This window comes from Rhinoraja longicauda, chromosome 7 (genome assembly GCF_053455715.1).
Source record: "Rhinoraja longicauda isolate Sanriku21f chromosome 7, sRhiLon1.1, whole genome shotgun sequence".
Classification (NCBI taxonomy): domain Eukaryota; kingdom Metazoa; phylum Chordata; class Chondrichthyes; order Rajiformes; family Arhynchobatidae; genus Rhinoraja; species Rhinoraja longicauda.
In genome coordinates, this window is record NC_135959.1 from 51,990,278 (window position 1) to 52,018,180 (window position 27,903).

A 27,903-nucleotide genomic window follows, 5' to 3' on the forward strand; every position below is an offset into this window, starting at 1 on the left:
AATATAATGGAATCATTTTAATTAAAAGCAAAAGAAATAGCCTTCGAGATTGCTCTGTCATCTGTTAAGATTATCGGTGATCTGCTACCTCAGTTCCATAATCCTTGGTTCTCTTCTAGTCCAGAAATGCATTTTTAATGAAAGCAACAACGTAGCTGGATGGACCTCCTTGGTTGCCCATCCAGTGAAGATTTGTCTCCAGATGTCAGTTGTAAATAGCCGATCCCACAATCTCAAACTGACGATCTCAGACTCCTTGGCCAAGGGAAGCATTCTCTCTGCTTCAAGTCTGTAAGGTCCTTTAAGAATTTCAATGGTTCAATGATTCAATGGTGTGCAATTCACCAATGGTTCAATTATTCAATTTATTGTCACCGGTGCACAGCACAGTGAAATTCTTCTTGCATAGACAAGTCACCATATTTTGGCACCATTTACAAAAACTCCAAAGTCCGGTCCTGTCAATGTACTGCAGCGGCTCCTGATCCAGGTTAGCCCCAGGCTGCCGCAGGGTCCCCTCCATTGCCCTCGTATGCTTCAATGAAATTACCTCTCAATCTTCAGAATTTAGTGTGTCTATTGAATGTCTCTTCACATAGCAAACCCACTATCCCTGGATCATTGTCACCAGTCTGATGAATCTTTGCTGCACTCTCCATCTGGCATGTACACCAAGTCCTCATTATTTACTGATTTACTATCTATAGATCCACATTTGCCATCAGATGGATTGCATTTGATGTCGTGTGTTGGTGTGTGTCCTGAGCCAGGGTTGGAAGACAAGGTTGGGAACAGTCTGAGGAAGGGTTCCACTCGAAACATCACCTATTCCTTTTCTCCAGAGATGCTGCCTGACCTGCAGTTACCAGCATTTTGTGTCTATCTTGGGAACACTAAGAGTTTGGGAACATGGGGATCCATGGTCTGAAGTGCTTCTGTGCCTCTGTTTATGATGACAAGCTGCAACATGAATCCTGAAATGTGTACAGGAATTGTTATAACCACGGGGGCTCTTTAAGGCAAAAAGAGCCTCCGTGGTTATAACAATTCCTGTATACATTTCACCATAGAGTCGTAGTCATAGAGTGATACAGTGTGTTTGTCACCATAGCTTCATAGTCACAGAGTGATACAGTGTGGAAACAGGTACTTTGGCCCAACTTGCCCACACCGGCCAACAATGTCCCAGCTACACTGGGTGGGTTTTCTCCGAGATCTTCGGTTTCCTCCCACACTCCAAAGACGTACAGGTATGTAGGTTAATTGGCTGGGTAAATGTAAAAATTGTCCCTAGTGGGTGTAGGATAGTGTTAATGTACGGGGATCGCTGGGCGGCACGGACTTGGTGGGCCGAAAAGGCCTGTTTCCGGCTGTATATATATGATATGATATGATGATATGATACACTAGTCCCACCTGTCTGCACTTGGTTCATATCCCTCCAAACCTGTCCTACCCATGTACCTGTCTAACTGTTTCTTAAACGTTGGGATAGTCTCTATTTCTTAAATGTTGGGATACCTCCTCTGGCAGCTTGTTCCATACATCCACAACCTTTGTGTGAAAAAGTTACTCCTCGAATTCCTACTAATTTTTTCCCCGTCACCTTGAACCTATGCCCTATGGACCTCGAAACCCCTATGGGCAAGAGATTCTGTGCATCTACCCGATCTATTCCTCTCATGATTTTATACACCTCTGTAAGATCACTCTTCATCCTCCTGCACTCCAAGGAATAGAGACCCAGCCTACTCAACCTCTCCCTATAGCTCACACCCTCTTGTTCTGGCAACATCCATGTAAATCCTCTCCGAATCCTTTCAAGCTTGACAACATCTTTCCTATAACATGTGTATAGTTTGAGAATTCACAAGTCGCTTGTGCTTCAAGGGTTAACTGAAAAAGGGTCTCAACCTGAAACGTCACCTATTCCTTTTCTCTTTCTTAATCACGGAGGCTTTTTTCTCCAGAGATGCTGCCTGACCCACTGATTTACTTCAGCTTTTTGTGTAAACCAGCATCTGCAGTTCCTTCCTTAACAAAAATGAAAGTGAACAGAAGGGCCTGTTCCTGTCCTGTGCTGTTCTATATTATATGTTCTATGTTCTATGGAAGCACAATTATTTTTATCTGTTTACAAAACATACAGTTTAGTTTAGTTTAGAGATAAACCCGGCCCACAAAGTCAGCGATCTCGCGCACTAAAACTATTCTACACACTAACACTATCCTACACACACTGGGGACAATTTACAATTATACCAAGTCAATTAACCTACAAACCTGTACGTCTTTGGAGTGTGGGAGGAAACGAGAGATCCTGGAGAAAACCCACACAGGTCACGGGGAAAACATGCAAACTCCGTACAGACAGCACCCGTAGTAAGGATGGAAACCGGGTCCATAGCGCCATAAGGCAGCAACTCTACCGCTGTGCCTTCGTGCAGCCCAGGCAACCAGGTTATTGGGTGTACATAAATTAGGCTGATTAATTAATATAGATAATACAGTTTTGATCATTTGTGAATTTAGACACATATTTGAGCTAATGTATACATAGATCCTCATGATGCGCATACAGTCATCCTCTTGTCTGGTTTGAGAATTCGCAAGTAACGTGCATCAAGGGTTAACAAAAATGAAATGAACGCTGTAATAGTGTAATGCTTACCATCTCCCACTGTGCCGACCACAAAGGGTCGTTGAACTGCAGTGCATTTCCTTTTTTACTTTCACTGTTCAATATTTTGAAGATTACTGGAGAGATAGTATCTTTCTTCTCCCGATCTGGAAATCACACATTAAGATCAGTCACTTCTTTTGTTTTGGAATTCAAATCTAACAAAGAACAATGTTTCCAAATAAAAATGTGAAACATTCCAGTGAAATAGTGCAAAGTTGGTGCTATTAATAAAATTCACCCAAAATGTCCCTCATACACACATACAATTCTACGACTCTAGACAGGCAGAACAGGGATAGAAACACACTTTTGGTTGTACAAGCTGATCAGTTTTGTACTCTGGTTCTGAAATTTGGTTCCACTTAAGTAATTCATAAAATTAACTTTCAAACCATAATCGTGTTAAGTTCCTGAGCATTCAGAATAAAAGAAAGCAGATATGGTGCCAAACAGCAATTTCACATGATTGCAGAAAAAGATTGGTGCATTTATTTATTTTATCTATCACTCTACCCCCACTTGTTTCTGAAAGTGCATTCACACTTCCATAGGAAAAAACTGACTTACTTAAAAAAAAGACACAAAGTGTTGGAATAACAGCACAGCTCAGCACTAGGGTCAGGCAGCATCCCTGGAGGACAAGGATAGGTGACTGCTTTTCTTCACCTCAGCAGGTGTTGCCAAGTAATTTCACTATGGATGCTGAGAGAAGCATCACAATCCATACAGCTTTTCTCCCCATCAACATCCACTGTCTGAGTAAGGGTCCTGACCCAAAACGTCACCCATCTTTTTCTCCAGAGATGCTGCCTGACCCGTTGAGTTACTCAGCACTTTGTGTCTATCTTTGGTATAAACCAGCATCTGTGGTTCTTTGTTTCTACTCATTTCTGATTTCCTGCGGGGCTCTAAAATAGGAAAATAAACCATTAACTTTATTTTCCATGCTCCAGCATAACATAAGAAAATAAAAATCAAACAGAGCACTCAGCTCCTTGAGATTGCTCTGCTATTCAGCGAGTTCAAGACTGAATTAGACCCACAGTCTATTTAACTATTTCAAACTTCTTTATATCTTGATGAGTAAAAGTCACAAATTTAACACTTAGCTAAGTTTTCTTTAGGCTTGCTCTATTTAGTCCAAAATTGATGACTTCATGCTTACCTGTACTGGAATCTAACTACTACAGCTTTGTCCTGTCACTTAAACAATATTTTTGTACAGGTCCACCACCAATTTTCCAACATCCAGTCCAGAGCCTTTCTGGATTATCCGTTTTACCGGTCCAACAGTGGGCAGGGCCTCCGAGAGGAGTCCAATGGTAACGGAATGGTCTATCTAGACCTCCGAAGAGCCGAGATTCCAGCTCACAACATCAGTCGTGGAAGTCAGCTATTGGAACTGATCTGTTGGCTCCTGCCGGGCCGCAGTTCCTGAGCCCCGGCTGCAGGTGGCGAATTCAATCCGCCGGTCGGCCACAGATGTCCCGATGAGGCAATGAATGGCTACCTCACCCGGCCTAGGTGCCACATTTTCGGGGGGACTTCTGGGGTGGATTTCAAGTGTGCTCTTAATTTTGTCCAGATTAAATGATGTGCCAGACAACCAGTTGCCGAAAATCAGTAGTGGACCTGTAATGCTATTTTCCTGTCTGCACTACTTACTGCTCTGTGTTCTTTATCAAAATGATTACATTTACACTGTCCAGTTCACTTCTTGCAATTTAGTGCAAATAGTGGAATAAATCGCTAATTTCCTGATACCACCTAAAGGTGACACAGCAGCACAGCAGCAGAATTTCTGCCTTACAGCGCCAGGGTCCCAGAACAGAGCTTGTACGTTCTCTCTGGGTTTTTGGGTGCAAAGTTAAGTAGAAAAATTAGTATGATGCAAGACAAATAAAGGAACAGACAAGCTAAAATATCAAGTCTAGAATTTCAACTGTAGTGTTCTTTATCTCCAAGAGTGTTTCACTGAAAGTCCTAATAAGCTTGAGGAACAGTAGTTCATCTTTCATCTAAATGCATCGTACCCTTTGGACTCAGCTGCGAACCTATCAGTAAAAGACATTGCAACATTTTCATAGACATTCATTGACCTGAACCATTAATTCTGTCTCTCTCCCTTCAGATGCTGCCTAACATAGAGTCATACACCATCGAAACAGGGCCTTTGGCCCACCTTGCTTATGCCACTCTAGATACCCCAGCTACACTAGTCCCACCTGCCCATGTTAGGCCCATATCCCTCTAAACCTTTCCTCTCTTTAATGTTTAATGTCTTTAATCAGACTTGTACTAACTGCTGTACCCTTTATCTGTACACTGTATATGGCGTGATTAGATTTAGATTTTTTTTAGATTTAGAGATACAGCGCGGAAACAGGCCCTTGGGCCCACCAAGTCCGCGCCGCCCAGCGATCCCCGCACATTAACACTATCCTACACACACTAGGGACAATTTTTACATTTACCCAGTCAATTAACCTACATACCTGTACGTCTTTGGGGTGTGGGAGGAAACTGAAGATCTCGGAGAAAACCCACGCAGGTCACGGGGAGAACGTACAAACTCCGTACAGATGGCACCCGTAGTCAGGATCGAACCTGAGTCTCCGGCGCTGCATTCGTTGTAAGGCAGTGACTCTACCCCTGCGCCACCGTGCCGCCCAGATTATAATCATGTATAGTCTTTTCTTTGACCGGATAGCAGGCAAACAAAAGCTTTTCACTATCTCAATACATGTGACAAAAACTAAACCATCCATGCACCTGTCCAAATGTCATTTAAATCATGTTATAGTACCTGCCCTCAACTGCTTCCTCTGTCAGCTCATTCCATATACCCGCCAGTGAAGATCTGTACACCCATCAGTGAACCCAAAGCTGCCCTTCATTTCAAATTTCATTTCACATCTTCAATATTTTGTTTTGGATAAATCAGACTTTTAAAAAGATTTATGTTTTTCATACAATATATAAATTATAATTCATGAGAAATTTAATAAATGACAGGTATGATAGAACACCAGTAGTAGGAGAGTCGAGGACCAGCCTCAGATTAAACATGTGTACCTACAGAACGGAGATGAGGAGGAATTTATTTCACCAGAGGGTGCTAAATGTGTGGAATTCAATGCCACAGATGGCAGTGGAGGCCGTCATGGGTATTTTTGAGCAGAGATTGAAAGGTTCTTGATTATTCAGGGTGTCAAATGTTACAGGGAGAAGGTAGGAGAATGGGGTTGAGAAAGAAATGTAGATCAGCCATGATCAAATGGTGGAACAATCTCAATGGGCCAAATGGCCTAATTCTGCTCCTGTCTTATGAATACATCCATTCTGTTCATACAACTGACTGCACACGTGGCAAGATAAATGGTTGATGAAGCATTAATAACATTTCAGTATCCATAACATTAGAAAGAGAAGGAATAATCTCAGAGATGAAAAGGATATGATCAAAGTTTCATTCAAATGTCATTAACAGTCACCAAATTAAGAATTAGAAAAGGACAGGTTAAAAACAGATTTCAAATACTTCATCAATTGTTGATCAAAGAACTTGCATCAAGACAAAAATAAATAAATGTAAAAAGGTTTCTTTTCATGAAGAAGCTGTTTGCACATTGTAACTTAAAACCTAATTTTTATTTTTGGCTTATTAAAGCTAAAAGATTGTCAAGTAACAACCAAAGAACTTTTTATGTGGGGAAAAAAGGGAAGATATTGTAGATATGTGTCGACGTGTATTCCATTAATTATTTCTGCGCAATTATAACTAACGTGGTTTTGACATTGAGCATTTCAATAGAGAACACAGAAAAATAAATAGAGAAATTCTTTCCCTTGCTCCATTCCAACAAGAAAAATGTTCCCAATTGCACACAAATCATGAGCGAGCCAAATAAAATATCACCTTTCCACCAGGAAATGGCAACACAAACAGAAAGTGCTAGAAATCTGCAGTTGATGAACAAAAGGTAACTCCATTTACTCTCCAATGCCCCAAACTCTAATAGAGGCTTTTTTTGTAGCTTAGTGTATTCCCTAGGCTAGTATCCAACAGTATGTGCGAGAAAAATCCATATGAATTATGATTAAAGAAAATGTATTCAACATGCATTTTAATAGCAGAAATACTATATATTTTTATCACTGTGCTATAATGGAATGCATTTGAAACTAAGAACAATGAACCATAGCAAAATAACAGTTAACAAAATAAACTAAAAAAATCATTGTATATTTCAGCAACCGACTGAGTCGTATTTTCCAAGGCATTGGGATTGCTCACTGGCTGTTGGAAAAGGTACTTAAATATACTTTGCATGTGCATTTCTTGAATTGCAGAGCTACAGTAGTTTACCACAATTTCTGTTCCAGGGGTTTTTGGAGAATGTAATTTCCTGCAACTGGGCAGTTAATTTACAGATTTAGTTTTGTGGCTCCTGAGAAAATGCATAATATTAAGCATTCCTGGATAAGGAAGATGACTTTTCATAAAAATTCTTCTAAGCTTGTTGTCTGTTAAATAAAATAATTGCCCTTTAAATTTTGCAAGGTTTAAATCAGGTTTGCAAACCTGAGCACAGACTTAAGGAATACTTTCTGTGGAATCTTGTGTTGGTCGGATGCACCTCAGTTGGAAATAAAACTGCTACTGTGCATGCGTAAAGTTACTGTTCGACACAAAGACCATGTGGGAGTTCCAACGCAGAGATCACTTGGGAGCTCTGACTCGGAGAACAGGGGACAGCACCTATATGGAAACACAGGGGAGCTCTGACATGAAGACCACGTGTGAGCTCCAACGTGGAGACCACATGGGAGCTCCTACCCAGAGACCACATGTGAGCTCCAACACAGAGACCAAATGGGATCTCCGAAGTGGAGACCACGGGGGAACTCCGACCCGGAGTTCACATGGGAGCTCCGACGTGGAGAACATATGGGCATCAGTGGGCTGAAAAAAATTACTGACGTAAATGCAGGTTTACATAAGTTGCCTGTATATGGTTCACATTGTGTATATTACACACAGCTTTTGCAGGTTGAAAGATTGTTTTCATTGAATGTAGACACAAAATGCTGGAGTAACTCAGCAGGACAGGCAGCATTTCTGGAGAGAAGGAATGGGTGACGCTTCAGGTTGAGACCCTTCTTCAGACAATGTTTTCATTGTTCTGTTTGCTGTAATATTTCTTGTGGCATCAACTTTGTATCATGATTTGGTAAAAAAAATGTAATCATGAAGATGTCATGAATAAAATTACTTAAAATGTTATGATTTATCAAATTATCGCTATTTTCCCAGTGAATTTTCAAATTGAAATAATGTGCCATTCATAAACTCATCTAAAACAGGCTTGACAATAATAGGTTTCTACAAATCACACATACAATGTACTTTGTACAATCCACATTCATTTATTGTGCTTGAATAAATTAAATCAATCACAGGTTCATTCTATGTAAAATAGCCTTGTAAATATTTACAGGCCATGGCCGGTGAATGAAAATGTTATACCGTCCACATGTAATTGCTATGAATTTTCTTTCTCAGATTCATTCCCAGAACCTTGCACCATTATGAGACATGATGCTGGGCTTATTCAGAGGTGTTTTCCATAGATTCAGGAGGTCAGGTGGATTTTTAAAAAATCACTGTACCCTCTGTTCTACCTCTGATGATAGGGGACCCACAATCCTGAAGTTACAAGGCCAAACATAAGGGGATCTTCAATTGACTAACACAAACTAGAGGGCTTGGACACGTCACCATATGAATCTAACAAGTACTCTTCACACATCTGGATCAAGCAAGAGGAATTAATCAAAATAATTCTATCAATTTTCCAATTTTTTCGTTTAGAACATAAAGCTTAGAACAGTACAGTACAGGAACAGGCCCATCAGCACACAATGTCTAGTCTAAACATGATGCCAGATTAAATTAATCTCCTCTGCTTGCACATGATCCATATCCCCCCATTCCCTTCATATTTGTGCGCCTATCTAAAAACATCTTAAATGCCACTATTGTATTTGTCTCTAACACCTACCCTGGCAGCATGCTCCAAGTGCACAACACTCTCTGTGTAAAAAACCTGACCTACACATCTCCTTTAAACTTTGCATCTCTCAACTTAAAGCTATGCCCTCCAGTCTTTGACGTTTCCACCCTGGGGAAAAGGGTCTGATTGTCGACCCAATCTATTCCTCTCATAATTTTGTGTACTTCTATTAGGTCTCCCCTCAGCCTCCGATGCTCTATGAAAAACAATCCAAGTTTGCCCAACCTCTCCTTATAGTTACTACCCTCAAATCCAGCCAGCATTCTGATTCAGATTACTGCACTCTCATCTGATAGTTTGTTTCAAAACTGACTAAAAGAACATTGAGACTCAATTGCATGACCAATAAAACAGGCACAAGCAGCACAATACATCCCATTGATTACAATGCAGACATTTTGCCAACAAAATGCTGCTTTCTTATTTATGGCTGCTGCATGCAGAAAGCATTAACCAGGTACCGGATGCATTCCTTAGCAGGGGGAGAATATTATGAGCAGCCCAGTTTAGTTTCGTTCAGAGTTAGTTAGCTCGTTCCATGCCGACCTGAAAACACGTACACTAGTTCTATCTTGCACACTAGGGACATATTTACCGAGGTCAATTAACCTACAAACCTGCACATGTATGGGATGTGGAAGGAAACCAGAACACCCAGAGGAAATCCACGTGGTCACAGGGACACGTACAAACTCCGTAAAGACAGCACCCATAGGCAGGATCAAACCCGGGTCTCTTGCACTGCGAGGCAGCAACTCTACCGCTGAGCCACTGTACCGCCCTCCAGTTAAAGCTTGGTCACACTACTTAATGATAACTTGCTTCTAAAACAAGGAGATGGTAGGAGCAGGCAATCTATGAAAGGAGCTGACACAGGGAACAAAGAAAGTGGCAGATCATCAGCAGTAAATAGCCTTATCAGTTAGCTATGTAGCACGGTGGTTCAAATATGGATGTCAGGGTGGACTACTGCAGGATACTAGAGAATGCATTGCAAAGTGTGCCACATATAATCACAATCCAGCTGGCCATTTAGAGGGGAAGTGGGGTGGTTTTAGGCTGCATCACTTTGCAATGTTTACATGCAGTGCTCACAATGCAATGTGTCCAATCATTGTCCCCCCAACCCCACCCTTTCCCCTCAGAGATACAGCCTGGAAACAGGATCTTTGGCCCATCGAGTCCACTACGACCAGCAATCACCCCGTACACTAGCACAATCCTACACACTAGGGACAATTTACAATTCACGGGAGCCAATTAACCTACAAACCTGAATGTTTGTGGAATGTGGGAGGAAACTGTAGCACTCGGAGAAAATCCACACGGTCACGGGGAAAACGTACAAACTCCGTACAAACAGCACCTGTAGTCAGGATCGAACCTGGATCTCTGGCGCTGTAAGGCAGCAACTCTAACGCTGCCATGCTCTAAGGAAATGCATCTTAACTTTCCTTATTTGAGAATATCTGATAGAAATCAGGACAGAACCCTACAGTACCTGATAGAACTTTTAAAATTAGCAACCTTGAAAAGTTCTATAAAGTACTTATTATTTGCAGGACCGTGGTAAAAGCTAGTGGAGATCCACCACTAACCTGGAAGTAGCTGATGGGTTTGTTTAGTTTAATTTAGAGATACATAGAAACACTGAAACATTGAAACATAGAAAATAGGTGCAGGAGGAGGCCATTTGGCCCTGCCTTCTCCCCATATCCTGTACATTCTCAAATCCCATGATTCCACTAGCCCCTAGAGCTCTATCTAACTCTCTTTTAAATTCATCCAGTGAATTGGCCTCCACTGCCATCTGTGGCAGAGAATTCCACAAATTCACAACTCTCTGGTTGAAAAGGTTTCTTCTCACCTCAGTTTTAAATGGCCTCCCCTTCATTCTCAGACTGTGGCCCCTGTTTCTGGACTCCCCCAACATTGGGAACATTTTTCCTGCATCTAGCTTGTCCAGTCCTTTTATAATTTTATACGTCTCTATAAGATCCTCTCTTATCCTTCTAAACTCCAGTGAAATCAAGCCCAGTCTTTCCAATCTTTCCTCATATGACAGTCCCGCCATCCCAGTGTGGAATCAGAACCTTCGGCCCACCAAGTCCACGCCGACCAGCGATCACCCATACACTAACTCTATCCTACTCACCACGGACAATTTACAGAAGTCAATTAACCTACAAGTCTGCACATCTTTGGAGTGTGGGAGGAAACTAGTGCGCCCGGGGAAAGCCCATGCTGTCACGTTGGAGAACATGCAAACTCCGCATAGACAGCACGCGTACCAGGATTGAACCTCAGCATCTGTGGAGAAAATAGTCAGATGATATTTCGGTTGGGACCCTTCTTCAGTCTGACTCAAAATATTGTTCTGCCGCAGTTCACCGACAGTTCACCGGGGTGTCACGGGCATGATCGTGAGGAGTCTTCGAAAGATCGTAGTGGGTCGTAATGGATCTCAGCGCGTCGCTGAGAAATCAAACGGTTTGAAATTTCTCGGCGACATCTGGCTTGTCGCCAGGTATCATAGCTTATTGCGGTCACTGTTGCATGCTGTCCCCAGGTTTGATAGGTTCTCTTAAGATGCATTTAGAAGCACATAATATTAAAATAAGTAAAGTCATTTCAAAATACCATAAAATGCTTGCGTTTAACCAATTTATTTACCGTCAGGATATTTGACAGGTAGATTGGAGGCGACAGTTTGACGGTCAGGTAAGCATGGGAATTTTTGCGATGTTTTTGGCCATCAGCCATTACATTTAAAGTGGGCTCCAAACCCAGATATTCAACCCAGAAACCAGAGATGCATCTCCCTTACATTTTCAAAGAATGCCCACACACTTTTCACAAAAATCCACTGAATTACTTTAAACATTTTTTTTTTTTTTAATACAGCTATTAGTAAACTGGAAGTAAATCCAGTTTATTCCTTGTCACAGTGAAGCTTGGTTTTTAAGGAACCCATACAAGGTGTTACAGTTCAAAACTCTCAAGTACTTACCGACTTGTCAGTGATTTCAGCGAAAACCAGGACACCGGACAAACATTGACAGCGTGGGAATTTTTGCGATGTTTCAGAAGACACTGTAATCTTGACCTGACGGCATTGTCGTGGTCATTGTCGTCAGGTAAAAGAAAAGTTTGGCGATCTGCTACGATTTTGACAGTCACTGCCAGTCGCCAAAGAAATCACCTAAAGTGGGACAGGACCTCTTGCATCCCCTCTCTCCGTGCTGACAACACCATTATATAATCATACGTACAATCACACCTGCCGGCCACTTAGTGGGGCAGTGGGGGTGCTTTGGACTGCATCACTGCAATGTTGACAGGCAGTTCTCACAATGCAATGTGTCCTCTCATTGCTCCCCTCCCACCCTGAACCAACAACACTCTTAACAACATGCTCTTAGACTTTACACGCATAGGCAGGATCGAACCTGTGTCTCTTGTGCTGCAAAATAGCAACTCTACCACAGCGCCACCTTATTGAACAGCTGCTCATCTCTGTGTGTGGAAACACAAGATTCTGCAAATGCTGGAATTTTGAGCAAAACCAAAGTGCTGGAGGAACTCAATGGGCCAGGCAGCATCTGTGGAGGGAACAGGCAAATGACATTTTAGGTCGGGGCCCTTCTTCTGTCTTCATTGAAGGTCCTGACTCGAAACATCGTTTGTCTATTCCTTCCACAGATGCTGCCTGACTCGCTGAATTCCTCCAGTGCTTTGTGTTTTTTTGTCGTCCGTGCGATGTTAAGGTGAATTGAACTGATGGTTTGATCTCCAAAATATCAATGACACAAAGTTAGCTTCCTCAGGTATATGATCCATACTTGTTAATGTCCTCATAACAAAAACACATTCCATGGCAATTGGAATATATTTGGCAGCAACACCACTTAAAAATGTATCCTTTTGCATACCTTTTATTCGTTTGTTCTTTGTATCTCTTCATATCTCCAGTTTCTTTCTCCCCTGCCTGAAGAAGTCTGAAATCTAGATTCTCAATAGATTTCAGAAATTGCCCATATCCTGGAACCAGGCAGAAAATGCTGGAGTGACTCAGCAGGTCAGTCAGCATCTCTGGAGAAAAAGGATGGATGACATTTCGGGTGAGAACCCTTCTTTCAGTCTGAAGAAGGGTCAGACCCAAAATGTCACCTATTGCTTTTCTCCAGAGACGCTGCCTGACCTGCTGAGTTACTCCAGCATTCAATGTAAACCAGCATCTGCAGTTCCTTGCTACACTCAAAAAAGTGTACGCTTTAAAGCTGAATTTGGAAGGTAAAAGTATCCATCGTGGCTCATTGGAACTCTGTTTATGTTTAAATATGACCATCCTTTCAATAAATTGGATAAAGCTCCATTTCGCTTTGACACGGAGTGGTTTGCATTTGGTAGGATTATATTAAACGTCTGGTTTCTCAATGATTTCAGCTAAAATCATTGATAAATCAATAAAATTAGGTCTGTGTGTGCGCATGTAAATCTGATTATTATCTTATAGGTATCAGGCAGTCATGGAGAAAGAAAAATCATAATGTAAAAATTATAGATTATAAACTCACTAAATGAATTATTGTGAAGAAATGTTCAAGCATGCTGAAAGTATTGATACCACACACAAGTATTGGAAGTAGGTTCATGAATGTGAATCTGAAACAATTTCCAGCATATTGCTTTGAGAGAGATTGATGAACAGGTTAGGATGGAGGAAACATGTGCAAAGAGTCATAGAGTCATACAGCATGGAAACGGGTTCTTCGGCCCAACTTGCCCACACCGACCAACATGTACCATCTACGCTAGTCCCATTGGCCTGCTTTTGGCCCATATCCCTCGAAACCTACCCCATTCATGTACCCGTCTAAATTTTCTTAAACATTGCAATCGCACCTGCCTCAACTACCTCCTCTGGCAGCTCCTTCCATACACCCTCCACCCTTTGTGTCAAGAGTTACCCCTCAGATTCCCATTAAATTTGACCCCACTCCTATTAAACCTATATCCTCTGGTTCTCCATTCCTGTACTCTAGGCAAAAGTACATTTACCTGATCTATTCCTCTCATGATTTTGCATACCGTTAAAATATCACCCCTCATCATCCTGCACTCCAGGGAATAGTCCCAGCCTAGGCAACCTCTCCCTGTAGCTCAGACCCTCAACATTCTTGTAAATCTTCTCTTCACCCTTTCCAGCTTGACAACATCTTTCCTATAACACGCTGCCAAGAATAGAACACAATACTCTAAATGTGGCATCTCCAACATCTTATATAACTGCAACATGCCCTCCCAACTTCTATACTTCTATACTCCTAGTTGGGTCATACTTTGCAGAAAGGAAGATAACTACATTTGTTTGAGGTCAGTCATTCCAGCTCCTTGCGATACGTGCGGGAGATCTAAAGACAGTGTCTTAGGCCCAATCATCAGCTGCTTCATTAATGACTATCCTTCCAACTCAAGGTCAAATGTGGGTCTGTTCATTTATGTGTTCATTGATGTGTGTAGAATTGCAAATTGTCAGCAAATTAAGCAATCCATGCCCACTTGCCACAATAATCAGGCATAAAGTGATAAGTAATATTCATGCCACAGAAGTGTCAGGCAACGACCATCTTCAAGAATTCATGGTTCAATTCCTCATCCCACCATTCAATGACGTTACCAATGCATTGTCCTGCACCATCAAAACTGACTAGAAATTAATCGGGACCAGCCACAACACAAATCATGTCCACCTTCTGTTGTGGACCAACCACATGAAATGACACCCAAGAAGTCACACCAACGCTTCTACTTCCACAAGAGACCGGGGAAATTCAGCATGTCTCCAGTGATCCTTACAAACTTCCACAGATGCACCGTGGAAAGCATTCTGTTGGGTTACATCACAGCTTTGTTCGGGAACAGCTTTGCCCAAGGTTGCAAGAAATTGCAGAGAATTGTGGATGTAGCCCAGACCATCAGACAGTCCACACTCCCACCATTTACTCCATCTACACTTCACGATGCCTTGGGAAAGCAGCCAACACAATCAAACACCTTACCAGTCATCCCTTCTTTTCCCCACTCCCGTTGGGCAGAAGGTACAGAAGCTTGAAAGTGCACATCACCAGACTCAGGAACAACTTTGATCTCAGGCTCCTGAATTGTCCTTCCATAAGCTCAGTTATAGTTTGGGATTTAGAGATACAGCTAGGATACAGTTTGATTCTCTTCTACCCCATTGCAGATATTGGACTTTGTCTCTGGAACTATTGCACTACAGTGCTGAGAACTATATTCTGCACTATGTATATTTTTCTTCGCTCTTCCTATTGTGCTTAAGTTTTGCTTGATTGTATTGATGCATAGTATTATCTACTTTGATGGGATAGCATGCAAAACAAAGCATTTCATTGTCCCTCAGTACACGTGACAATCATAAACCAAAGCCTAAACCTGAACAAACCCGCAAGGTCACACACCACCCTGGTTTGCAGATATATTTGCAGACTGAATTGTGGTCCTTCATTGTCTCTGGAACACCCTCACCCACAGCAATGTGGGAGTACTTTGACCAACAGATGCTGGAGTAACTCAGTGAGGCAGGCAGCATCTCTGGAGAGAAGGAATGGGTGACGTTTCGGGTCGAGACCTTTCTGATCAGTCTGAAGAAGGGTCTCGACCCGAAACGTCACCCATTCCTTCTCCCCAGAAATGCTGCCTATCCTGCTGAGTTACTCCAGCATTTTGTGTCTATCTTCAGTTTAAACTAGCATCTACACTCTTCTTATTCCATCTAAAAAAGTGTTTTGGAAGCAAGTACATCTTTCATCCCAAAGATGAAGTTTGCCACTCTATTTGCATAAATTGTAATGCCCTTTCTCACAGAATCTTCCTTATCCATTGAAGATTATTAAATGAATGCCTCAGAAGACCACAGCTTGGGTTGAAAACTGCCAAATACGTATATTATACTTAAAACATACAGGGAAATCTGTTTAAGTTACTGGCTTAGCTGTGGTCTGCAGAAGTTAGAAATTAACCTCCAATTCTGCCTCTCTAAGCTTTAATGTGAATTGGACCTGGAACAAGAAAATTATGTGCAAGTTTGCTGCTGTCTTCCCAAAAAAATCTTCCTAGATTATTTCGCAATTTCCTGATAACTTCAGATGGACCGCTCAACTGGAACAAGATAGCTGGAGATATGTACCTTCCAAATTTGACCCGAAGGGACAAAATTTAACCGCATCCCTCTCAAGCTCAAATAGTCATTTAAACACATAATCAAGTAAAACCCACAGGATGTTATATTTGAAATGATTATTTTGACCCCTGGATAGCTGCCATTGATATAACTTATGCTATGAGGCAAGAAATGTATTAAAGCAAGTGGAGTGATTTTGCCAACTTTATGAACCCAACAGCAAGGTGTCAATAATTTTTTACATCGTGTTTTCCTTTTGTAGCAATTAATAACACATTATTAATTCACATCAAGATGAATTCACTCTAACAATGCACTTTCTTCAAAATGTACCACTGAGGCAGAAGAGACATGCAAAGCTGAAATAATTAAATTTTGTGTTAGATTAGGCTGAAAAGTAGCCAGTTGATGTCAGGTGAAGCACAATCTGCCCAGCCTGAAAAGTATATTCTAAAACATTGCTGAAGGGGAGAGTTATAAGCAGGACCTTGACAGGTAACTCAATTGAACTGGATGACAAATGTCAGGTGAAGCACAATCTGCCCAGCCTGAAAAGTATATTCTAAAACATAGCTGAAGGGGAGAGTTATAAGCAGGACCTTGACAGGTAACTCAATTGAACTGGATGACAAATTGCTTCCATAATCAAAAGATGCTGCTTGGAAACAGGCCCTTCGACCCATCAAGTCAGTGCCGACCATCAATCACCCATTCACACTAATTCCATCTCATCCCACTTTCGCATTCATTTTATAAACACTAGGGGCAATTTACAGGGGCCAATTACCACATAAATCCGCATGGTTTTGGGATGTGGGAGGTAATCAGAGCACCCGGCGGAAATCGACGCAGTCACAGGAAGAACGTACAAACTCCAGACAGGCAGCACCAAACATCAGGATCAAACCTGGGTCTCTGATGTCGTGAGGTAGCAGCTCTACCAGCTGTGCCACTGTGCCACCTAGAAAAGTATTTAATTTTAAAGGTTTATTTCAGCTGCTTCTGCCCAATCAATATTGTCTTTAACTCTAAATATCTGGTCAGCAATCACCACTCTGTGAATGGAAAATCGCCAGTAAGGTCCCCACGTTGAAATCCTGCTGCTTACAGTCTAGCTGCCGCTCAGTGCCACTCTGAATGAACAGAGCAATTATTGCCAACGTCCACATCTGCCAGGAATGCAGTTATTAAAAGTCACCTTATTTGTGTCAGTTTTGGACAATATAAAATTTGGGGTTTTTAGAACTCGAAACAGGAAGGCTTCTTTTTGCTATGATTAAAAAAGGTAGCTGCTTTCCAAGCATAATCTAACATTGTTGTAAAAAAGTAGACTCTCTGATCACCGTGACTAGTGGTAATATGATAGCTGTTCTCCAATTATATTGGCTGCACACAACAGATCAACCAAGTCCAGCGTTCAGAGGTAGATTAGAAACTGATAAGGTAACTAGACACGTGGAAGAGAAGAACTAGTGCAAGGATTGAGGATACAGGGGCAGGAGGAAATGAAGGACACAGGTCAATAAAACACAGTCAGGATGTGCATTATATGAAGACTTTATATTTCTGCTTGGTGTCTTTCAACTCTTATAGCATACAATGGGGAGCTCGATTAGCTCAGCGGGTCAGGTAGCATCTCAGGAGGAAAGGAATCAGGTCAGAACCCTTCTTCAGACTGGTATAACCAGCATCTGCAGTTCCTTCCAACACAATTGTTTTTCCTTTGTGCACTTGTGATAATGAAAGAACAGCAATATTTCAGGATGGGAGATCTACGAAAGTTGTGATGTACAAAGAGTATCCCTGGACTCAGCCGCTATTTTGACACCTGTTGCTGTCCGTGCAGAGTTTGCATGGTTTCTCCAAGACAAAATAATTTAGAAAGATTCCGACCAGAAGTGTCACCCATCCATATTCTCCAGAGATGCTGCCTGACCCGATGAGTTACTCCAGCATTTTGTGTCTTTCCTTGGTAAACCAGCATCTGCAGTTGCTTGCTTCTACAAAATATTTCAGAACACTTTGCCTCCGTTGTTGCACTACAACTCCCACGGCTGTCACGGCGACCTTGGTTTGGTCCAGTCCACCACCGTGAAGCTGGCAGATCCCAACAGGAAGTGGCTCTGTTGCTGGGGGGCAGTGATGAAGGAGGGAGCAAGCATATCTGGCTCTCCAAATTCCTCAGTCAGTTCCCCACTTCCACAGTTGGTAGTCAACGTGTTGGAGTGAGGAACAGCTGAAATGATCATTCCTGCTTGCAAAGGTCAGCAAGGTCTGCTTTCACTCCCTGAAGAGTGACGGCAGCGAGCCCAATAGCCCTTCTTTAATCTGCTCTCACTCTTCATATAGGCTGCACCACCTGTGTTACATTTGATTATACAGCATCTCACCAACTTCTAGAAATGCGCCATGGAAAGCATCACAGCATGGTTTGGGAACAGCTCCAGCCAAGACCACGAGAAATTGCAAAGAATTGTGGACCATTGCACAAACCAAGCTCCCTTCCATTGACTCCATTTACACTTCATGCTGCCGCAGAAAGGCAACCAGCGTAATCAAGGACGAGTCTCACTCCCTCTTCTCTCCTCTCCGTTTCTTCCCAGCTGTTATCAGGCAACTGAACCATCCTATCAACAACTAGAGAGTGGTCCTGAGCTTTAATATATCTCATTGGAGACCCTCAGACTATCTTTAATCGGACTTTACTGGACTTTTTCTTGCACTAAACGTTATTCTCTTTATCATGTATCCGTACACTGTGGATGGCTCGATGTAATCATGTATAGTCTTTCCGCTGACTAGTTAGCATGCAACAAAATCTTTTTACTGTACCTTGGTATATGTGACAATAAATTAAACTAAGTTAAATTAAATGGCATTGAGAGAACATAGAAGAGGCTATTGTGTGCTGAACATGATGCCAAGACCATCTCTTATCTACCTGCGCATAACCCATATTCTTCCCTGCATATCCATGTGCCTAACCAAAAGCCTCAAATGCCACTATCATATTTAGTTTTATTTAGTTTTGATAAGTTAATGTCATGTGTACCGAGGTACAGTGTAAAGCTTTTGTTGCTTGCTAACCAGTCAGCAGAAAGACAATACATGATTATCATCGAGCTGTCCACAATGTACTGATAGAATCAAGCCATCCACAGGGTACAGAAATTCAACCACCATCCCTGGCAACAGGTTTCCGGAGCCTCACCACCCTCCCTGGCCACAGGTTCCAGGCCCTCACCACCCTCCCTGGCCACAGGTTCCAGGCCCTCACCACCCTCCCTGGCCACAGGTTCCAGGCCCTCACCACCCTCCCTGGCCACAGGTTCCAGGCCCTCACCACCCTCCCTGGCCACAGGTTCCAGGCCCTCACCACCCTCCCTGGCAACAATGTTTCCTTGCACATCTCCTTTAAACATTCCCCCTCTCGCATTAAGGCATACCTTCTAGTATTCGATTTTCCACCTGAGGATAAAGGTTCTGATTGACTACAATCACCTCATATGATCAGCACTGAATCTCTTAACTAAGTATTGAATGATTAAAAGAAAATTTTAAAAAGTGCAGATGCCGGAAGTCTCAAATAAAAGTAGAAAATGTTGGAAATTCTCAGCAGGTCAGGCTGAGAAAGTAGAAAGAGAAACAGCTAACATTTTTAATCTGGGAACTCTTAATAAATGGGAAGGAGAGAAAAACTAAAGTTACTTTTTAAAGAGAAGAGAAAGTCAGAAGCAATGGAACAAAAGGAATATCTCCAATATCAATAAACCAAACAAGCTAATAGGGTTACGGAAGGTAGACACAAAATGCTGGAGAAACTCAACGGGTCAGGTAGCATCTCAGGAAAAAAAGAATAGATGACATTCGGGTCGGAACCCTTCTTTAGACCCAAAACATCACCTTTTCTGTTCTGCAGAGATGTCTGACCCGCTGAGACATCTCCAACATTTTGTATTTATCTTCGGTATAAACCAACACCTGCAGTACCTTCCCACACAAGCTAATGGGGTTAGCAAAACCTGAAAGCACATACCACCAGATTGAGAAACAGCCGTTTCCAAACTCTTACCAGACTCTTCAATGGCTCTGTCACACACTAAAGATGAATTCCTGATCTTCCAATCTACCTTGTTGCAGCCCTTTTGCTTGTTTTTATTTTCCTGCACTTCTGCTGTATACTGCACTCTGTTTTCTTTGTTTCGCTGTCTGATGTACTGCACTGTGGCATAGCATGCTCAACTAACTATTTCACTGAATATTGGAACATGTTACAATAAAAAAAGATGTTAGCACATTATCCCCAGCTAACAATGGACCATTATGGCTCCACCCTTCCTGAGGTCATCTGTTGCTGGCCCTATTTTGTTCTGACCTTCTCTATCTTTCAGCCTGAAGAAGGGTTCCGACGCGAAACGTCACCTATTCCTTTTCTCCAGGGACGCTGCCTGACCCGCTGAGTTATTCCAGCATTTTGTGTCTAACTTCAAGAAACAAAATAACACCAATACAAATAAGGAAAACTGAGCCAAAATAATGACTAGCAGAGTTCTGATACGGACAGAATGAAATAGTGAGCCAGCTAAAGTTAGAGATTTTAATAATAACAGCATGGGCAATGTATCAGAAAGAAGGCATTTATGGAATTTTGCCTGAGGCTTACTACCTTCATGACAGCTAAGGAAAATATTGAAATTGTAATGAAAATATTGTATGGAACCATTTTATGTTCAAACTTCACCATACCAAACAGCGTGATACTTTGATTTAGTTTAATATCCAAATACTAAAGCATTTATTTTGTTTCTCTTATAGATTTTGAGGCAATTTACAAACCCCACAACTTGTAATATTCTTTACGAGCGTTGCACTGCAGTGACAGGAAAGGCCCATTGTTCAAAATGTCAGCACTGTAATTTACATAGCTTGCAATCTTGTAATATTGTTTATGGGTGTTGCACTGCAAATAGTGGTCTTGAGAAAAGCCCATTGTTCAAAATGTCAGCACTGCAATTGAATAATATTTATTTATAACTTTACCCCCAGACAGCTTTAGTCGATCCAGATAATCTGGCATTAATTATTTTGTAGTTTATTGTCCAATGGATGATCTCTCAACAATTTCTATGATCCAAACTCTTTCCCCATTAAAACTTCATGCTTCTATCATATTGACATACTGCTGTAGTTTATGTTCCTCTGAATTATCCTTTATTTTCCTCTGAAGTTTCAAATACAAATGTCTGCTTTTATTTACTTTTCGGGCTCATTGGCGGAGAATGGCCGATTAAATCAGAGAGATCAGGGGCTCCAGGACCTGACATGCATCTAAAAATGAGGGAGACAATATTATGTATTGAATTCAAACCAAGGTAGGACCTTCATAGTGAATGATAGTGTTCTGGGGAGTGTTGTAGAGCGGAGGAATCTAGGAGTACAGGCATATAGTTATCTTAAATTGGCATTACAGGTAGATAGGGTGGTCAAAAAAGGCTTTAAGTACATTAGCCTTCATCTGGCAGGGCACTGAGTACAGAAGTTGGGATGTTATGTTGCAGTTGTACAAAATGTTGGTAAAGCTTGTAATATTGCTGGTCAGTTAGTGGAATTTAACCTAAGCAAGTGTGAGGTGTTGCACTTTGGGAGGTTGAATGTAAGGGGAAAGTATACAATTAATGGTAAGACACCTAACAGCATCGACGTGCAGAGTGATCTTGGAGTCCAAGTTCATAGCTGATGGAAGGTGGCAGTAGAAATAGATAGGGTGGTAGAGAAGGCATATGGTATGCTTGCCATCATTGCTCAGGGCATTGTGTATAAGATTCAGGAGGTCATGATGCAGCTCTACGTGACTGTCATAGTATTGTGTGCAGTTCTGGTCGCCCCATGACAGGGAAGGTGTGAAGGCTTTGAAGAGGGTGCAGAGGAGGTTTACCAGAATGCTGCCTGGAATAAGGGCTTCAGCTACAGGGAGAGGTTAGATAGACGGTATGCTTTCTCTGCAATGTTGGAGGTTGAGGAGAGACTTGACAGAAGTATGTGTAATTATGAGAAGTATAGATAGGGTAGACAGTCAGAACCTTTTTCCCAGGGTGGAAATGTCCAACACAAGTGAGCGTAACTACAAGTTGAGATGGGAAAGGTTTAATGGAGATGTGCGGGGCAAGTTTTCTTTACACAGAGAGTAGTGGGGGCCTGGAACGCATTGCCAGGGGTGGTGGTGGAGGCAGATACGATAGTTGGATTTAAGAGGCTTTCGGATAGGTACATGGAAGTGCAGGGAATAGACAGATATGAATCATGTGCAGGCAGACGAGAGCAGTTTAACTTAGCATCATGTTTTGGTGCAAACATTGTGGGCCATAGGGCCTGTTTCTGTGATGTACAGTTCTATGTTCTTTGTTCCAAGGCCACATTTAGAGTACTGTGTTCAGTTTTGGTCACCTGCTATAGGAAGGATGTCATTAAGCTGAAAAGAGTGCAAAGAAGATTTACAGGGATGTTGTCAGGACTTGAGGAACTGGGCTATCGGGAGAGGTTGGGCAAGCTAGGACTTTATTCCTAGTAACACAGGAGGCTAAGTGGTGCTCGTATGGAGGTGCATAAAATCATGGGAACAATGGATATGGTGATTGCACAATGTCTTGTAACCAGAGTAGGGGAACCAAATGACAGACTAGATTCAATGAAAGGGGCAAGGTTCAATTGGAACATGAGGGGCAACTTTACACTCAGAGGGTGGTGGGTATATGGAATGAGCTGCTTGAGGCAGGTACTATAATGGGTCACATAGACAAGTACATGGTTCGGAAAGGGATGTATTTACAGAGGTGCATAAAATCATGTGGGAGGTTGATATGACGGGTTAGAGGGATATTGGCCTAAAGTGCGCAAATGGGTTTGGCGTAGATGGGGCATCTTGGTCAGCATGGAGGAGTTGGGCCAAAGGCCTGTTTCTGTGCTGTATGACCATGATTATGAATATTTAATCCTGGGTTAAGCGAGCGGATCAACCACAGTAGAAGCAAAGAAGCAACAACAGTCTTAAGCCTTGGCCTTGCAAACACTGGTCAACAAGTTGCAAAGTGCGAAGCAGGCATCCCAATGCAACTCACCAGATGGTGCAGCTGGTAGAGCTGCTGCCTCGTAGCGCCAAGAACCTGGGTTCGATCCTCACCTCGGGTGCTGTCTGTGTGGAGTTTGCATATTGTGGGAAACTAGAGAGGAAATTGAGGGAGCCGTGGTTAAAATTTACGAGTTGTCCTTAAACACAGGAGAGGTGACGGAAGACTGGAGGGTGGCAAATGTTGTACTTCTTTTCAAGAAGGGCTGCAAGGAAAATGCTGGGAACTATTGGCCGGTGAGCTTAACATCTGTAGTTGTTAAGTTACTGGAGAGTATTCTGAGGGATAGGATATACAGGCATTTGGATGGGCAAGGGTTGATTAGGGATAGTCAGCATGGTTTTGTACGTGGGAGGTCGTGTCTCACAAATCTGATTGATTTTTTTGAAGACATGACCGAAAAGGTTGATGAGGGCAGAGCTGTAGATGTTGTGTACATGGACTTCAGTAAGGCATTCAACAAGGTTCCGCATGGTCGGCTGCTCTGGAAGGTTAGATCGCATGGGATCCAAGGAGAGATAGCTGAATGGATAGCAAATTGGCTCCATGGACGGAAGCAGAGGGTAATGATGGAAGGTTGCTTCTCAGACTGGAGGCCTGCGACTAGTGGTGTGCCTCAGGGTTCGGTGCTGGGCCCGTTACTGTTTGCCATCTACATCAATGATTTGGATGAGAACATACAGAGCAAGATCAGCAAGTTTGCTGATGATACAAAAGTTAGTGGTTTTGCAGATAGTGAAGATGGTTGTGAACGATTGCAGCAGGATCTGGATCGATTGGCCAGGTGGGCGGAGGAATGGTTGATGGAATTTAATACAGAGAATTGTGAGGTGTTACATTTTGGGACGTCGAACTAGGGCAGGACCTACACAGTAAATGGTAGGCCTCTGTGTAGTGTTGGGGAGCAGAGGGATCTAGGAGTACAGGTGCATGGTTCCTTGAAGGTCGAGTCGCAGGTAGATAAGGTGGTCAAAAAGGCTTTTGGCACCTTGGCCTTCATCAGTCAGAGTATTGAGTATAGAAGTTGGGAGGTCATGTTGCAGTTGTATAAGATGTTGGTGAGATCGCATTTAGAATATTGTGTTCAGTTCTGGGCACCGTGTTATTGTCAAGCTTGAAAGGGTTCAGAAAAGATTTACGAGGATGTTGCCAGGACTAGAGGGTGTGAGCTATAGGGAGAGGTTGAGTCTGTATTCCATGGAGCTCAGGGGGATGAGGGGAGATCTTATAGAGGTATACAAAATCATGAATAGATCGGGTAAATGCACAATCTTTTGCCCAGAGTACGGGAATTGAGGACCAGAGGACATAGGTTCAAGGTGAAAGGGAAAAGATTTAATAGGAATCTGAGGGGTAACTTTCTGACGGTGGTGGTTGTATGGAACAAGCTGCCAGAGGAGGTAGTTGAGGCTGGGACTATCCCATCGTTTAAGAAACAGTTAGATAGGTACATGGATAGGACAGGTTTGGAGGGTTGTGGACTAAGTGCAGGCAAGTGGGACTAGTGTAGCTGGGACATTGTTGGCTGGTGTGGGCGAGTTGGGCCGAAGGGCCTGTTTCCACACTGTATCACTCTATGACTATGACTCAATGACTTTGTGACTGCGTGAGTTTTCTCCAAGTGCTCTGGTTTCCTACCAAATCCCAAAGACGTACAGGTTTGTGGGTTAATTGGCCTCTGTAAAATTATCCCTAGTGTGCAGGGAGTGTCTGCCAAATGTGGGATAAAATGGTGGGATAACATAACGATCTGAAGGAGCACCTGAAGAAGTGTCTTGACCCGAAACGTCACCGATCCATTTCTCCAGAAATGCTGCCTGACCTGCTGAGTTCCTCCTGCACTTTGTGTCCTATTGTGCGATAACATAGAACTAGTGTGAACGGGTGATCTGTGCGCGCCGTTATTCGGTGGGCCGAAGGTTCTGGTTCCATGCTGCATCACTAAATTAAAATCAAATATTGCGCCTCTCCAGCAAACTGAAATCATTAATTGTTTTGAAGATTGTGCAGGGGCTGAGAATGGCAGCAGGCCTGATTATTGGTGTACAGTTGGGAGCACTGGCCCAGTGCTGTCTTTCTCCACAATAATAGAATCTAGTTGATCTTACAAACATAGAAACATAGAAAATAGGTGCAGGAGGAGGCCATTCGGCCTTTCGAGCCAGCACCGCCATTCATTGTGATCATGGCTGATCATCCACAATCAATAACCCATGCCTGCCTTCTCCCCATATCCCTTGAATCCACTAGCCCCGAGAGCTCTAACTCTCTCTTAAATCCATCCAGTGATTTGGTCTCCACTGCCCTCTGTGGCAGAGAATTCCACAAATTCACAACTCTCTGGGTGAAAAAGTTCCTTCTCACCTCTGTTTTAAATGGCCTCCCCTTTATTCTAAGACTGCGGCCCCTGGTTCTGGACTCGCCCAACATTGGGAACATTTTTCCTGCATCTAGCTTGTCCAGTCCTTTTATAATTTTATATGTTTCTATAAGATCCCCTCTCATCGTTCTAAACTCCAGTGAATACAAGCCCAGTCTTTTCAATCTTTCCTCATATAACAGTCCCGCCATCCCAGGGATCAATCTCGTGAACCTACGCTGCACTGCCTCAATTACAAGGATGTCCTTCCTCAAATTAGGAGACCAAAACTGTACACAATACTCCAGATGTGGTCTTACCAGGGCCCTATACAACTGCAGAAGAACCTCTTTACTCCTACACTGAAATCCTCTCGTTATGAAGGCCAACATGCCATTAGCTTTCTTCACTGCCTGCTATACCTGCACGCCAACTGTCAGTGACTGGTGTACAAGGACACCCAGGTCTTACTGCACTTCCCCCTTACCTAACCTAACACCATTGAGATGATAAACTGCCTCCTTGTTTTTGCCACCAAATTGGATAACCTCACATTTAGCTATATTATATTGCATCTGCCACGCATCTGCCCATTCACTCAACCTGTCCAGGTCACCCTGCAACCTCCTAACATCCTCTTCAGTTCACACTGCCACCCAGCTTTGTGTCATTCGCAAACTTGCTAGTGTTGCTTCTAATTCCCTCATCCAAATCATTAATATATATGGTAAACAGTTGCAGCCCCAACGCCGAGCCTTGCGGCACTCCACTCGCCACTGCCTGCCATTCTGAAAGGGACCCATTTACCCCTACTCTTTGCTTCCTGTCTGCCAACCAATTTTCTATCCATGTCAACACCCTACCCCCAATACCATGTGCTCCAATTTTGCTCACCAATCTCCCGTGCGGGACCTTATCAAAAGCTTTCTGAAAGTCAAGGTACACCACATCTACTGGCTCCCCTTCATCCATTTTATTTATCACATCCTCAAAAAATTCCAGAAGATTAGTCAAACATGATTTCCCTTTCATAACATCATGCTGACTTGGACTTATCCTTTTACTGCTATCCAAATGCACCATTATTACCTCTTTAATAATTGACTCCAGCATCTTCCCCACCACCGATGTCAGGCTAACTGGTCTGTAATTCCCCGTTTTCTCTCTCGCTCCTTTCTTGAAAAGTGGGATAACATTAGCTATTCTCCAATCCACAGGAACTGATCTGAATCTATTGAACATTGGAAAATGATCACCAATGCGTCCACTATTTCTAGAGCCACCTCCCTGAGTACCCTGGGATGCAGACCATCAGGCCCAGGGGATTTATCAACCTTCAGTCCCATTAGTCTACCCAATACTATTTCTCGCCTAATGCAAATATCTTTCAGTTCCTCTACCCCCCTAGATCCTCTGTCCTCTAGTACCTCTGGGAGATTGTTTGTGTCTTCCTTAGTGAAAACAGATCCAAGTACCTGTTCAACTCTTCTGCCATTTCCTTGATACCCATAATAATTTCACCCGTGTCTGCCTTCAAGGGACCCACATTTGACCTTGCTACTCTTTTTCTCTTAACATATCTAAAGAAGCTTTTACTGTCCTTCTATATATTCTTGGCCAGCTTCCCCTCGTACTTCATCTTTTCAGCCCGTATTGCCCATTTTGTTACCTTCTGTTGTCGTATGAAAGTTTCCCAATCCTCTGGCTTCCCGCTACTCTTTGCTGTGTTAGATTTAGATTTAGAGATACAGCGTGGAAACAGGCCCTTCGGCCCACCGAGTCCGCGCCGCCCAGCGATCCCTGCACACTAATACTATCCTACACACACTAGGGACAATTTTTACATTTAGACAGTCAATTAACCTACATACCTGTACGTCTTTGGAGTGTGGGAGGAAACGGAAGATGTCGGAGAAAACCCACGCAGGTCACGGGGAGAACGTACAAACTCCGTACAGATGGCGCCCGTAGTCAGGATCGAACCCGAGTCTCCGGCGCTGCATTCGCTGTAAGGCAGCAACTCTACCGCTGTGCCACCGTGCCGCCCACGGTGTTATACATGTTATACATGTAGAAGATGTTATACATCTTTTCTTTTAGTTTTATTCCATCCCTAACTTCCCTTGTCAGCCATGCTTGCCTCCTACTCCCCTTTGAATCTTTCTTCTTCTTTGGAATGAAATGATCCTGCGTCTTCCGGATTATGCCCAGAAATTCCTGCCATTGCTGTTCCACCTTCATTCCTGCTAGGATCCCTTTCCAGTCAACCTTGGCCAGCTCCTCTCTAATGCCTTCATAGTCCCCTTCGTTCAACTGCAACACTGACACTTCCGATTTAACCTTCTCCTTCTCATATCTTGGCCGAATCCTTCTTCTTTCTTATCCTTGGAAATGTGCACAGCACGTTGAATCTAAGCCTTAGGAGCGCAATTTGAATATAGGAATGGTTCTACTAC

The 27,903-nt window shown here is 42.8% G+C and overlaps 1 protein-coding gene across 1 annotated transcript in view; it reads right to left on the reverse strand.

Moving 5' to 3' along the window:
- The window catches only part of LOC144595281 (PC3-like endoprotease variant B), a 560,764-nt gene that overhangs the window by 362,305 nt on the left and 170,556 nt on the right, over positions 1–27,903 (reverse strand). Inside the window, exon 4 of the mRNA XM_078402585.1 lies at positions 2,672–2,787. Within this exon, the coding sequence (XP_078258711.1) occupies positions 2,672–2,787 (116 nt within the window). The remainder of the gene's footprint in view (positions 1–2,671; positions 2,788–27,903) is intronic.